The 13,084-nt window shown below is 39.9% G+C and overlaps 1 protein-coding gene across 1 annotated transcript in view; it reads right to left on the reverse strand.

The window, feature by feature from the left end:
* Positions 1-13,084, reverse strand: part of CSMD1 (CUB and Sushi multiple domains 1) — a 1,321,894-nt gene that overhangs the window by 370,670 nt on the left and 938,140 nt on the right. Inside the window, exons 14-16 of the mRNA XM_054971211.1 lie at positions 8,922-9,104; positions 6,744-7,070; positions 3,558-3,752 (exon numbers count right to left, since the gene is read on the reverse strand). Of these exons, the coding sequence (XP_054827186.1) occupies positions 3,558-3,752; positions 6,744-7,070; positions 8,922-9,104 (705 nt within the window). The remainder of the gene's footprint in view (positions 1-3,557; positions 3,753-6,743; positions 7,071-8,921; positions 9,105-13,084) is intronic.

Consider the following 13,084-nt stretch of genomic DNA (forward strand, 5'->3'; position numbering starts at 1 on the left):
AATTCAAGGTGCTTGTATTAACCTTTAAAGACCTATACAGCTTGGGGCCACCATATCATAAGGACTGACTTCTCCCATATGAACGTAACCGACCACTCTAGTCATCTTCAGAGGCCCTGTTTTGGGTGCCCCCACCATCTGAGCTAGGCAGGTAGCAACCTAAGAAAGGACTTTTTTGGTCATGGCACCAAAACTTTGGCACTCCCTCCCCAGGGAGATTCTTCTATCTTCATCTACTGTTGTCTTCCATCAGCAGCTGCAAAGTGTTTAGTTTTATTTAGCATACCCTCAATAACTGTTAAGGTGCTTTATTTTTAATTATCTCTTAACCTTTTTTCATTGTGACAATATAAGGTTAAATGTGCAGTTTTCATCAGACTGCTTAGGAAGGAAGTTGGCTGGAGCTTATTCAGTTAACTTCTTGCAGACCAAATACATTTGTATCTTTTCTGCCTCCATAACTTCTTTATTCCTGAAGCCTTTACTATATTCTTGTTTTTCTCTCTCCTCTTTAATGTCTATTGTACTAAATGAGAGCCCTGGACCGAAAACTGAAGTGAGATTTGTAGTATTGAACCTTATACTTAAGTATATACTTACAGTGCTGCCTCCTCTGTTTGCAGTGAGAAATTTGCCTCATCATGAATACATAGAGCCATGCAGGGGTGGGGGAAGGATCAGCAAACCTAATTTCACTCAGCCTGCTCTCTCTAATCATTAATTGTATGCCACCTTGCTGTAACTTTTGTGTCTGGGTTCCCTCTCTCTAGGATGTGCAGGAGAGACCCAGTGGAGAAGAGGCAGAATCAATCACTGCAAACCTTTCCACCCAAGCAGCACAGAAAAGAGTGAGATGGATAAAAGAAACACTAAGGGCAGGTTTGCTTCTAGATCTCACAATAGCATACCATTAAACCCTTGGTTAAAGGGACAGGATAATTTTCTCCAAGCCAATTGGCAACCTAGATGAGTAGAAGACAAGTTCATGTGTTCAAAGTTCAGTGAAATTACTGTGTTGCAAACAAACTGGGCAAAGGAATGTCAAATGATCCAGCTAAACGAAAAGACTTATTACGATTAATCAGTAAAGTAGCATGTTGGATTACATTGTACTCCCTGCAGCTAAAGTAAACTATCATCAATTTTGTTTAAATTTTAAAATATTTTCAAAATTGCTATATACAGAATACACTATATAAATTGTTACCTGGGCATTAAGCTTTGTGCTTTTAAAAATCCTGATTATAATAACTTCTATTAAGTGTATAAAACAGTCTCAGTAGGTAGGTCTGGGCATTGCACTGAACCAGGAAAAGAGAAGTAGATGTAATTTCTGCATTTCATGCTAGTATAAAAAACAAAGTGTAGGGATGCATTTCACTCAAGGCACATTTCCTCTTCTCCAGATTTTGTGTAATATTCAAAGCTGCCCAGAGGCAAGCGTAATCAGACTGAATTGTCTTTCAGCTCTTTTGAAGGAATGGGTATTTGGTTGTCAATTGGCTTAAGATTGGACAATGGTTGTGATCAAAAGAGACCTTCTCACCAAGACAAGAGCATTTAATTTGAGAAGAGCTACACCACGATGAAAGAAAAAACATCTATTTGAAAATTAACAGGAGTGTAGTCTAGCTCCTGTTGTAATAAATGAGAAATAAACTAGAGAATGGCAAAGCATCACACATGTATTCTTTAAAACAATTTTGCTCACACAAGTTGATTCATCCAATACATATTTGAAACCTATTATATCATCATATTTTGTGTTGCTTTATCTGGCTGCAATAGTTTTCAGCACTTTCAACAGTGGAGTTTTTGCCATCTTCCCACCCAAGCTGCTCCCCGAGATGGGAGAAACCATAGGGCTTTTTTCCAGCCCTAGCAGAGAGGAATTGAGTGGGAAGAGTTGGGAGACAGAGTCCTAATAGACAGCAGTTTTAACACCAACAGAAGAACTGGGGAAAAGTTGGCAAGGAGGTTTGGGAAGTAGGTATAGATTCTCAAATGGCTCCAGGTCACTGCTGAGCAACTTGAAGGAACAGAGATTGAACCCCAAATCTCCTCGAGTTGTAATTATTTAGGATTGCCAACCTCCAGTTGGGTTGTGGTCATCTCCTGGAATTACAACTGATCTTCAGGCTATAGAGATCGGTTCACCTGGAGAAAATGGCTGCTTTGGAGGGTGGACTCTATGGTGTTATAGCCTACTAAGGTCCTTCCCTGCCTCAAATGCTGCTCTCTTCAGGCTCTGCCTCCAATTTTCCCAACTCAGCATTGGCAATCCTATAGTCTACATGAGCGCTCTGAGTCTTCCCATTTTACACAGAATAAAGACTACACAGTATACACCTAAGAGGAAAACGGGATGAAATCCCATTTGAAACTTCCTGATTAAGCAATGAAAATACATCTTGGTCTTCTTCTTGATTACATTATGTCAGAATATTCTCTGTCTTCTACTCTTCTCACTGCTGATTGCAGCTTATGATTTTTAGTAGTTCTACTATTTTCCCTGCCAATTTATTCTGTATATTGGATTCAGTGAAGAGGACCAATTCACAAAATATATTCCCTCTCCTTCTGTCTGAATCCCTCTATTACAGTCCCCTCAGGAATACTATGCTGGAGGGGGGGGGGCTTTAGCAGAAATGGAGAATCAGCAGAAATCTCCTTACAAACATTCTTGCACGAGCTCTTGACCCTGCATCTCTGTTTTTCAATGGTTCCAGTTTTATGTTTTCTAAACTGCAAAAAAAAAACCCCTATAAATACATTTTCTCCCAGTTTTTAATACAGTACTATAGAACGCATTGCTGCAATTATAGTTCTTTTTATTCTTGGTGGAATATTACTTGAGATTTCACATTTTCCAGATGAGTACAAAACCTCTTTTAGTTTGATCTAAATCAATAATCTTGAAAATATTTCACTGGCTTGAAGATTTATCAGAAATACTAAGAGATAATGTTGCCGACTTTTCATTTGAAGATGCAGAAAATGGTCTAAAACTCAGTTCTACTGCTATAGTAAAACTTGTCTACATCTGGCAAATACCTGGATTTCCCAGGTGGACACGTATCATTGGGCAACTACACAAGTAAGCCATTCTGAAGTCCTCAGAAGAAAGGAGGTCTCCTATCCAGTGATCTTTCATCATTGGACATCTTTTAATATATTTAACTGCATTAAAAATCATTTATGATACCCAAGTGTAGTAGTGCCAAACTAATATTTTAGTGTACAAATGCCAACATATCCTTCTCCACAGAATGCTAATTCATGCAAATATGTCATAGATTAGATTAGTCAAAGAAACAAGACAAAGTTTTGGAAGTATAGTAGCCTGGTCACATTACCTTAAAACATTCCACAACAGAGAGAGCATCTGAAGTAACTATGAGCACAATTCTAAATGGAGTTACACTCCTCTAAGCAAATTGAGTTCAATGGACTTACAAGGTGTAACTGCTCGGGAAAGCTGGGTATATATACAATTCTAGGCCTAATCCATATAAATAACATATATCCAAGTTAACTTTGTAAGAGGCACATTATACCTTCACAACGTGGAACAGTGGAACTCCACACAACATTGCCATCTTGCATAATACAAGTTATGGTCTCTGAGCCTTGGGTTTTCACAAAGCCATCATCACAGTGAAAAGAAACAGAACTTCCTAGAAGGAATCGGTCTCCAAAACGCCTTCCATTGATGGGGATTCCTGGATCATGACATTCATTCTGACCAAATGCTAAGTGTTAAAAGTAAATAAAGAGGACATCCAATTATCTTTTGATGGACATTTTTGTTCACATTTTTTTAAAAATTACATACAGCAAATTAGATTGGTATAAGTACATTCTGGATAGAAAAAATTAGTTTGTATAACTCATCTGTATTGGGGTTTACCTGATTATTTAACTGCTTGCAGTCAAACATAGTGAACATCTTCATACTCTTTGATGCAGAAGGAGAATTTAGAGACTGCATCAATGTGTATTTGAATCAAACCAAATTATTACCATCCTTGTATTTCCTTTTTAAAGTGTGAATGTGGAAGCCTATTTAGTGTCATAAATTTTCAAACTAAAGCCCATTACCAGGTCCTCCTGTACAATCAGCATCTTGGTTCCATTAAAATCTAGAAGACTGTTCTTCAAGGTATCCACACAGGCTGCCATCGCAGCTTTTTCTAGACATTCAAATCAGCGGACATTGAAGGAGAAATCATGCCTTCTAGTTCTATCAGGCCCGTACCTACTCTGTCAGTCTAAGAAACTTTTCTCTTGAATGAGGATACTGCCTGGAAAGCATCTGGTTTTTTGCTCTTGGTTGCTGTGTCATGAGCCAGCGTATACTGGGCCATGTGTGCATACCTCAAGCCTCTGCACCTGGGATGGGCATGCCCGAGCTGCTGCACATAGGCCAGGCATGCCTCCAAAGCACTGCACTTCAATCAGGTGCTCAAAGACCTGGGTGCACCCTGAGCTACCATACCCAGACATGGGCAACTACCAGCCATTGTCCTGCAAGCTAGGTGGATGAGGAATTCTGCAATGGCTAACCTGTCAGCTTCCTGCTCCTTTTTCTCCCTCCTTCCTTCATGGGCAGAGTGGAGAAGACTGGCCAGGTGAGAAAGACTTGGCCTGCATGAACCTGTGCGGCAGTGATAGGTCATGGTTGTTCCTTGGGGTTGCTAACTTGCCACTTGCTGCCCCTGGCATTGCCCCTGGCTGGTAACCTAGGCAATTTCCTAGGTCCACCTAACGGATGGGCCAGGACTGCTCATGACCAGGGCACACAGCCATGTTGCAACCTCCAGGAGGGTTAGTTCTCCCAGAATTATAATTGATCTCCAGACTACAGAGAACAGTTCACCTGGAGGAAATGGCAGCTTTAAAGACTGGGTTCTATGGCATCACATCCCTGCTGAGCTCCTTTCCCTCTCCCAAGCTCCTTTCCTCAGGCATCACCCCCAAATGTCCAGAAATTTCCCAAGTTGGGGGTGGCAACACTAGCACACCGGCAGATGTGACTACAGGTTTCCCCTCTATGCTGTTTTCTCCATCTGCTAATGTCTCGTATTCCTTATGTGGCTACACACAAATTTTGCATCAGAGCTAACACTGGCACCACAAGGTGCGTGGTAGGGAAGGCTGCCACAATGTCTGTGTGTGTTCCCCAGCTGTGAGGAGAAAAGGGTATGCACGAGTCTTGGAGACAAAACTCCCATTGAACATCTGCTTCACAGACTTCATGTGGCCACTTAGCTTGTCAAAAAGATGGGGGCCAGGGCAGAGAATATGCAGTCATGCAAAGTATGGAAACAATGAATGGAGAGAATTTTTTTCCTGTCAAACACAATATTCCATCTTATGTCCACCAGTGAAATGGATTGGCAGTAAAATCAGGACAGACAAAGGAAGATCCTCTTCATATAATTAATAAACATCTTATAGCCATAAAATGCAGTGCCGGGCATAGGTCTAGAGAGCTCTAAACAGAGATTAGAGAAAATAGTGGGAAATCAGCCTTTCAGCAGCTAGATAAAACACCATAATACATATAGTATGGGCTTTGCTGAGGCACCTGGTTCTCTCTGATGTAACAGGATGGTAAGTAATCCTGCAGGGATTTTCTTATGTCCTTATGTAACATAGTCCTTGCTACACCAACCTTGTGTACATTAGATTAATCTATTTTATTTGCTATCATTTGAAAGAAAAGTATGCAAAGTGGACAGTTCCACAATCTAGCACCACATGATTGTAGAAACTACAAGATTAGCTTTGAAACTTTAAGAGAAAGACATACAATGCTATGAAACCAGACATACTCTTAAGATGATATTACAAAAAACATGGACACCAGACTTACCTGGAGGGACTCAGTTGCAAGTCGCATGGGAAGGGCAGCTGGGGGCACATAGCAGCCGCCATGTTGTGAGCTGGCCTGAGTGGCAAGGGGCAGGGAATAGGCTGCAGACCTGGGAAGAGTGGTTTTCTCCCAGGCCCATCACCAGCCTTTGCTGCGGGAGACTGGGCCCTGCCCCTCAGCACCTGACTCATGGCCGGCACCCCACCCAGCCCACAGTCCAAACGGCCAATGGAGTTGGCGGTTTGGACATTGGGCACCAATCCGTTTGGAGGGAAACCAAGCCCATGGGCTCAGTCTCTCTATTATGGGGATCACCATGGGTCTGGTTAGTGAGGCATGGCAGGTGCATATCCCATTTGCGAGCTGTCAGTTCCACCTCACTCCCAGATGGCAGGGAATCCACACGGGTGTACACCCACATAGTATCCTGCTGTCCCATGGTTCCCCCCCCTCAGCAGGAGTCTTAGGGGGCATAGGGGGCATCGACTGGCAGGTGGGGCAGCTGATGCTCAGATTTGTTCAGTGCCAATGCACCGCAAGCTGGAAATCAATGAAGTTGTGGCCTCTTTCAACTCCATCATTGTTGTCTGATGTATTTTTGTCGCTTTGCCCCCTCTAGCTCTCCTTCCCCCCCTCCCCGCCCCAGCAATGGCCTGCGAATGTATTTTTTTAGTTTCATTGAAATTATGGTCATGAACCACCAGCATTTAGCACTATTAAGTTCCAGATATTTCAATGAGAGAATGAATCATGTGCTTAACTTGCTTAACTTTCTTGTGCTAAAATCAATGGTTCTGTTAGTGCCTACCTTTGGCCACATCATACCCATTTTGTTTAGTCTGAAATGCATAAAGCAGTTACTTACTAGTATAAGTTATATTGAAACCTCTTCCGGTAGTAGAGTGGTCTGACTGAAATTCAAGCCGTACTATGTGCCCATTGCTAGCTATTTGAGAAGGCACATCATTGCCAGAAAAAGTGCCAAGAGCTGGCAAATCAGAAATACCATCATCCTTCACTGTCAGGTAGTCAAATTGAGGCTCAACGTCAAAATCGTTGAAAATAAGATGTATTCTGCTTCCTGGTTCTGAAATAATCAGCCATATGCAATTCATGTTGTTTCCATACTCCTCAGGGTAATTTGGTGAAAGAATAATTCCTGAAGGTGTTGTGAAGTTGAAGAAACACGAGACTATACAAAAGAAGAAAAAGAAGTGATCTGAGCACTGTTTTCAAACATGTGGTCACTTTAAAGTTCTATGTCCAAATTTTACCTCCTGCAAAGCACATATTAAGATATTCCTGAATTCTAAAATGATTTCAGCCACTATATGGATAAAGCTGGCTTTAATTACACATTTACCATGTTATAAACAAAGTCTGCACTGAGGGCCAAACTACAAGTGACGAATGACACTTGAACGGCAAGTGTATTCCTCCCTGTTCACTTGCCCTCCATTTGTTCTCCACTCGATCCACTCGCCATTCAAGTGTCATTCGTCACTTGTAGCTTGGCCCTCAAAGACTTTGCTATTGTAACCTCTATGAGTAATTGCTTCTATCTCATTTTGATATGAAGTTCTTGGTGAGAAATACCCTCCATGTGACAAAACCACTAGTTATGTCAAAGACAACACCTTGGAACCCAACTTTGCAAGTATTTCTTTCTAATAGAGGCTGACTCAAGGAATAACATTGCACGAATATTATTTTTGCCTGGGTTAAAATGAAAGAGAACTCATGAATCACATCTATGTATAGGCATCCAGAGCTTCTGCATACCTCTCAAAAAGTTGGTTACTAAATGCATCATCGAAAGTTTGTGTGTTGTATTTTAACCTTTGGCAGACTGATACAGAATGGCTTTTCCTGAACCCACTAATGGTATAATTTCCTCAAGTACAACAAATTATTATGGTGTATTTCACATGTCCTGTAACCACTACATACATGTCCTATACATGTAATCTAAGAAAGCAGTATCATGAAATTGATAAATGTACTGAAAATAGTTAGGTGGCAATAAAACAGAACCAGATAATATCCCATAATAATATAGAGATTTTTCAAGTAAATGGGACTCTCACATTTGTCCTCAATAGCACCTCAGGTGGCAGGGGGACCCATCATATGGTGTTCCCATTCTTGCCCACCCTCATCATCAGATGCCATGAGCCTTTATTTATTCTCTTTTATACACAGTCCTCAATCCCTTCCCTAGGCTTGAAGCCTGTCTGTTGGCCTCATCATGTCTAGGGAATGGCTCTGCCTGGAGCTGCTCTCTGCTGCCTGGTCCCCTCCACCTCCAGTCTCGGAGTTTCTTTCTTTATTGGGAGTGGTCTCTGTCCTTCCTCATGTCAGCTACCTGCAGGTAAGTCTTCTTTTGCCCTTCTCTTTCCTTCCAGTCCTTCTTCCCCTCTCCTGCCTCTTTATCAGATTCCACCCTGGGGAAGGGGAGGCTGCCCTACCTGCTGCAGCCTCACCTTGACCCATACTGTTTTAAAACTCAGCCACGCGAGTGAGGACACATGGCCCATGTGCCGCTCTTGTGGCTCCCCTCCCTCATGAGGACATTTCAAAATGATGTTAGCATTACTGTGCAGGTATATTAAATCTTGATGTGCCTGTGGGCACTTCCGGAATTGGAAAAAGGGTAGGGTAGGTATCACAAAATAGCTGCCATGGTCAGTGGAATCATTCGTAAATGGGGGAGCATAAAATATTGGGCATTTTCTACCCAAGATTCCTCCTATGACAGGTGCTCCATGCAGATCCAAACGTGATGCCTCTTACAGTTATCTGAAGCATCTCCTGTTCCAGTGAGGTGGAAGAGAGCCAGGATTGTCTCTTTGCTTCGGATGAGATGCATACTGGAGAAGAAGAAAGTGGGTACCAGGAACACATTGAAAGACACCTTAGTACCCATGGGCATTATGGGCACTATGTATTATACTATTGATCCCCATTGCACTATTGGAATCAATAGTATAATGCATACTATTTGTAAAGGTCATGAAAAGTAAGTGGAGAAACTAGAACTTACAAACACAGCTGGGTTTATTGCCAGACCACTGGTTGTTCTGCTGGCATGTGATCATTCTCTCTCCAACAAGTTCAAATGCGGACTGACATTCAAAAGTAAGTGTATCTCCATGCAAAAAACTACTGCCAGTACGTTTCCCATAGGATGGAATTCCAGGATCACCACAGCCACCTTTCTCTATTTCTATATAAGGAAAAAGGAGAAAATGCATATGTACTTGCTTCATTATTGATCATTCTATTGTAATATAGCAAACAGGTAAAGTCCTTTGAGCACTGTTTCAAATTCAGTTCTGTTTTTTTGTGCAAGGGGGGAAAACCTTGACTGTTGTAATGATGCCACATCACTAGACTTCATTCCTACTATTAGTAAAGATGGAAAATTGTTAAAGATTGATGGAGTCCTTTGATAAATGATGACGATTGGTCCATGGCTTTCATCCGACCAGCATCTTCTGTGCTTTGTAATTTATCCACCAAATACATAACATTTCCCCAGTGCTTCCAATACAGATACATAAATGTGACTCTGCTAGAGATATCCCTTAAAGGACATGAATATTTACAAATAATAAGTAATAATGGTTGTTGTGGGTTTTCTGGGCTGTATTGCCGTGGTCAGGGCAAATGCCAAGACCATGGCAATACAGCCCGGAAAACCCACAACAACCATCGTTCTCTGGCCGTGAAAGCCTTCGACAATACATCAATAAGTAATAATAATCCTTTGTGCATAAATACAAATTCATCTAAATAAAAACCCAGCCTTCTAGCTAAGCTTGGTTACAGTTTTTTTGTTGATTGACCTTTCCGTCACTGTTGTTTGCAAAGAGTCAATAACCTAAAAACAAGACTAAAAATAATAATTGACCTCATCAGTTGGAATCCAAGGAGCTACTTCACATTTGCTGTAGAGCTGATCACTTAATATTAGAGATGGACATGAACTGAATTATGAACCAAAGTTTGTCATAAATTTTAGACTGGTTCGTTTGGTTTGTATTTTGGTTCATAATTGCAGATAGCCTGGTGCCGATCAATCAGTTTCCTAGGCGACGGGGCAGAGAATGGGCTCTCTGCAGATCTTCTGCTAACCCGGAAGCGACGTTTTCATAAACCAAACGAACCAGATCATGATCCAGGGCAAATTCATGAAAGTTCATGGTTCATGAAACATGATGAACCACAAACCACACGGTTCAGAATTTTCCAAGTTCGTGTCCATCTTTACTTAAGATTTTTACCTTTCTGTTTTGCTTATAGATATATACCTATGCCTTAGGCACAGTTTGGTTTTGAAACTCTTCTTATTTGTAAAAATGGTTTGCCAGGCAATATGAAGGGATGCTGATCAAGAAATAAAAGATGAAACTCTCCTTTGGAATATAGAACTAGTTGGACAGATCTATGGATCTAAGACACTATGGGAAAGCATATGGATCTTTGCAATGTTTTATACAGAGTCACAGTCTTTCTATCAGCAGAGATGAGGGTCAGAAGCAATAACAGCTCAGGAGCATATTGTTCCCAACAACATTTTTAATATTGAGGCTCTTTCTTCCACAGCTACCCAATACATTTATGACAATGTCTAATGGGTCAAACATCCAGTGGTCCACATTATACTTAAATTTGCCCTTCTTGACAGCTTACTGAAATAGAAATCACTTCCTCCTCCACAAATTGATAAGATTTGCTCAGAGCTTATCTCAGGTAGAAAGCCAGCTTTCCAATAGCATAAAAAACTGCTTGAAGGAAGTGTATTGAAATAATAATAATAATAATAATAATAATAATAATAATAAAACCTTAGACTATTTTTTTATATAAAACATTTTTATTGGATGGGTTCACATACATTTCACAAACATTTTAAAACAAATATACCCCTTTTCTTAATATATGTTATCCCACCCCCTCCCCTTTTCCCTTGTTGACTCCCAACAGCACTCTGACCCCTTTTCCCCTAGTAACTATCTCCAGTCTAAGTTGCTTTTCCCCTGTTGTTTATGGCAAAGTTTTATCTTATATTTCTAAATCTCTCAATAGTTATCAAGAGACTACAACTGATCTTTCACATCCCATTCTCTAAATATTTTTTAAGTTTACCCCAATCCTCCACAAATACCCTTGGATCTCGTTCTCTCAATTTCCTTGTTAATTTGTCCATTTCCGCCATGTGCCACAATTTCTGAATCCAGTCTTGAATTTCTGGTAGCTCCTCCTGTCTCCAGTGTTGAGCATACAGTAGTCTTGCAGCCACCGTCATGTAATAAACCAGGACTCTATCCCTAACATTAACATTTTCCATATTTAACCCAAATAATAACAGTTCTGGGATTTTTGCTATATTGCTTTTCAAAATTGATGACATTTCAGCAAAAATCTTAGACCAAAACAGCTTAGCTTTTTCGCAAGTCCACCACATATGATACATTGAACCTTCATGTTTTTTACATTTCCAGCACTTGTTTGACATTTGATTGTTGGCATTTGCTAGTTTTTTTGGTGTTAAATACCACCTGTACATCATTTTATAGCCGTTCTCTTTTAGACTAGTAGCTGTCGATATTTTCATTGTGATTCTCCAAAGATATTCCCAAGTGTCCATTGTAATTTCTCTATTAAAATTCACTGCCCATTTTACCATTTGAACTTTGACTGTTTCATCCTCCGTATACCATTTCAAGAAAAGTTTATATATCTTAGAGATAATTTTTAGGCCATCACCTAACAAAAGTTCTTCTAGGTCCCCATGCTCCTGTCTAAAACCTTTCTTTCTTTTATCAGTTTCAAATAGATCTTTAATTTGCCTAAATTGTAACCATCCATATTGAAATGGTAACTCTATATTATCTTTAATCCTAGGTTCGTTTTTATCCCAGTTCAACAGTTCTTTGTAGGTTATCCATTCTTCTCCTTTATATTCCAGACTTCGGTTCACAACTTCAGCTGGTACTATCCACAATGGTCTTTCTTCACCTAAAAACATCTTATATTTTTGCCATAGACTATTTTGATAACCTACTTTAAAGTGGTAATACAAACTTCATACCCTTCAGGATAATTTTTTGTATTCAATTCAGTCTCAGAAACCTTTTGATCTACATGATTAGAACAGTGTGAATTTTATGAAGTTTGAGAATACTGCTACAAACTTCTGCAGTTCAGATTCTGGCTTCCTCTGGTTTGCCAAGAATATTAACATAAATCTCATTCAATTGTTTCCAGCTTTTATGTACTATATTCAGCAGTTCCGGCAAAAAGACCTTTTTATCTTGTTTGTAAACTAGCAATATTTACCATCTTTGGGGACTTATCATCTTCTCTCTGTAAATACTAGAATGACAAGATTAAACTTTCCCACAAACTGGGATGAGATGATCATACGCTTCTGAATTTAATCAAAGTCCTTCTCCGCCACTGTGTTTTTATTTCAAGGGAAGAATTGTGGGAGTTTTGGGGGGGAAATACATATTTTACAAATAAGATAGGATAAAAGCAATACTCATACATTGGGCATGAAAGGCAAAGTCTATAAACATTATAACATATGATAGGGGGAAATGGTATACCTGTGACAGATTTGGTGTCTTACAGTGTAATCCTAAACTGGTCTACTTGGAAGTAAGTCCTAATTTATTCAAGAGGGCTTACTCCCAGGAAAATATTCTTAAGAGTGCAGCCTTAATTATAACAGTACCTGTATACAAATAAAGTCTCATATATTTTAGCCACTGCTTTAGTAAAAAAAAATCATGCCTTTTCCATTTTAAAATATTGTGATTATTAATATGACAGAATGGCTGAAGAGACAGTGTAGCTAATTTTCATGTATCTCATGTATTTATATATATATATATATATATATATATATATATATATATATATATATATATATATATATATAATTTAAAATGCCCAGCTACGTGACCCAACAAGGGGCCATGTAAGAAATGAGTTAGAGATTTCTCCTTATTTTACTAGACTATGGAAGTCCTGCCCTAGCCAAGAATGTACCTGACTATTCAAGCCCTAACCTGGATAGCCCAGGCTAGCCCAGTCTCATTAGACCTCAGAAGCTAATCCGGGTCAGCCTTGGGATACCACAAAGGAAGTCTAGGGTCAGTATGCAGAGCTAGGCAACAGCAAAATACCTCTGAA

This window comes from Eublepharis macularius, chromosome 1 (assembly GCF_028583425.1).
Source record: "Eublepharis macularius isolate TG4126 chromosome 1, MPM_Emac_v1.0, whole genome shotgun sequence".
NCBI lineage: Eukaryota > Metazoa > Chordata > Lepidosauria > Squamata > Eublepharidae > Eublepharis > Eublepharis macularius.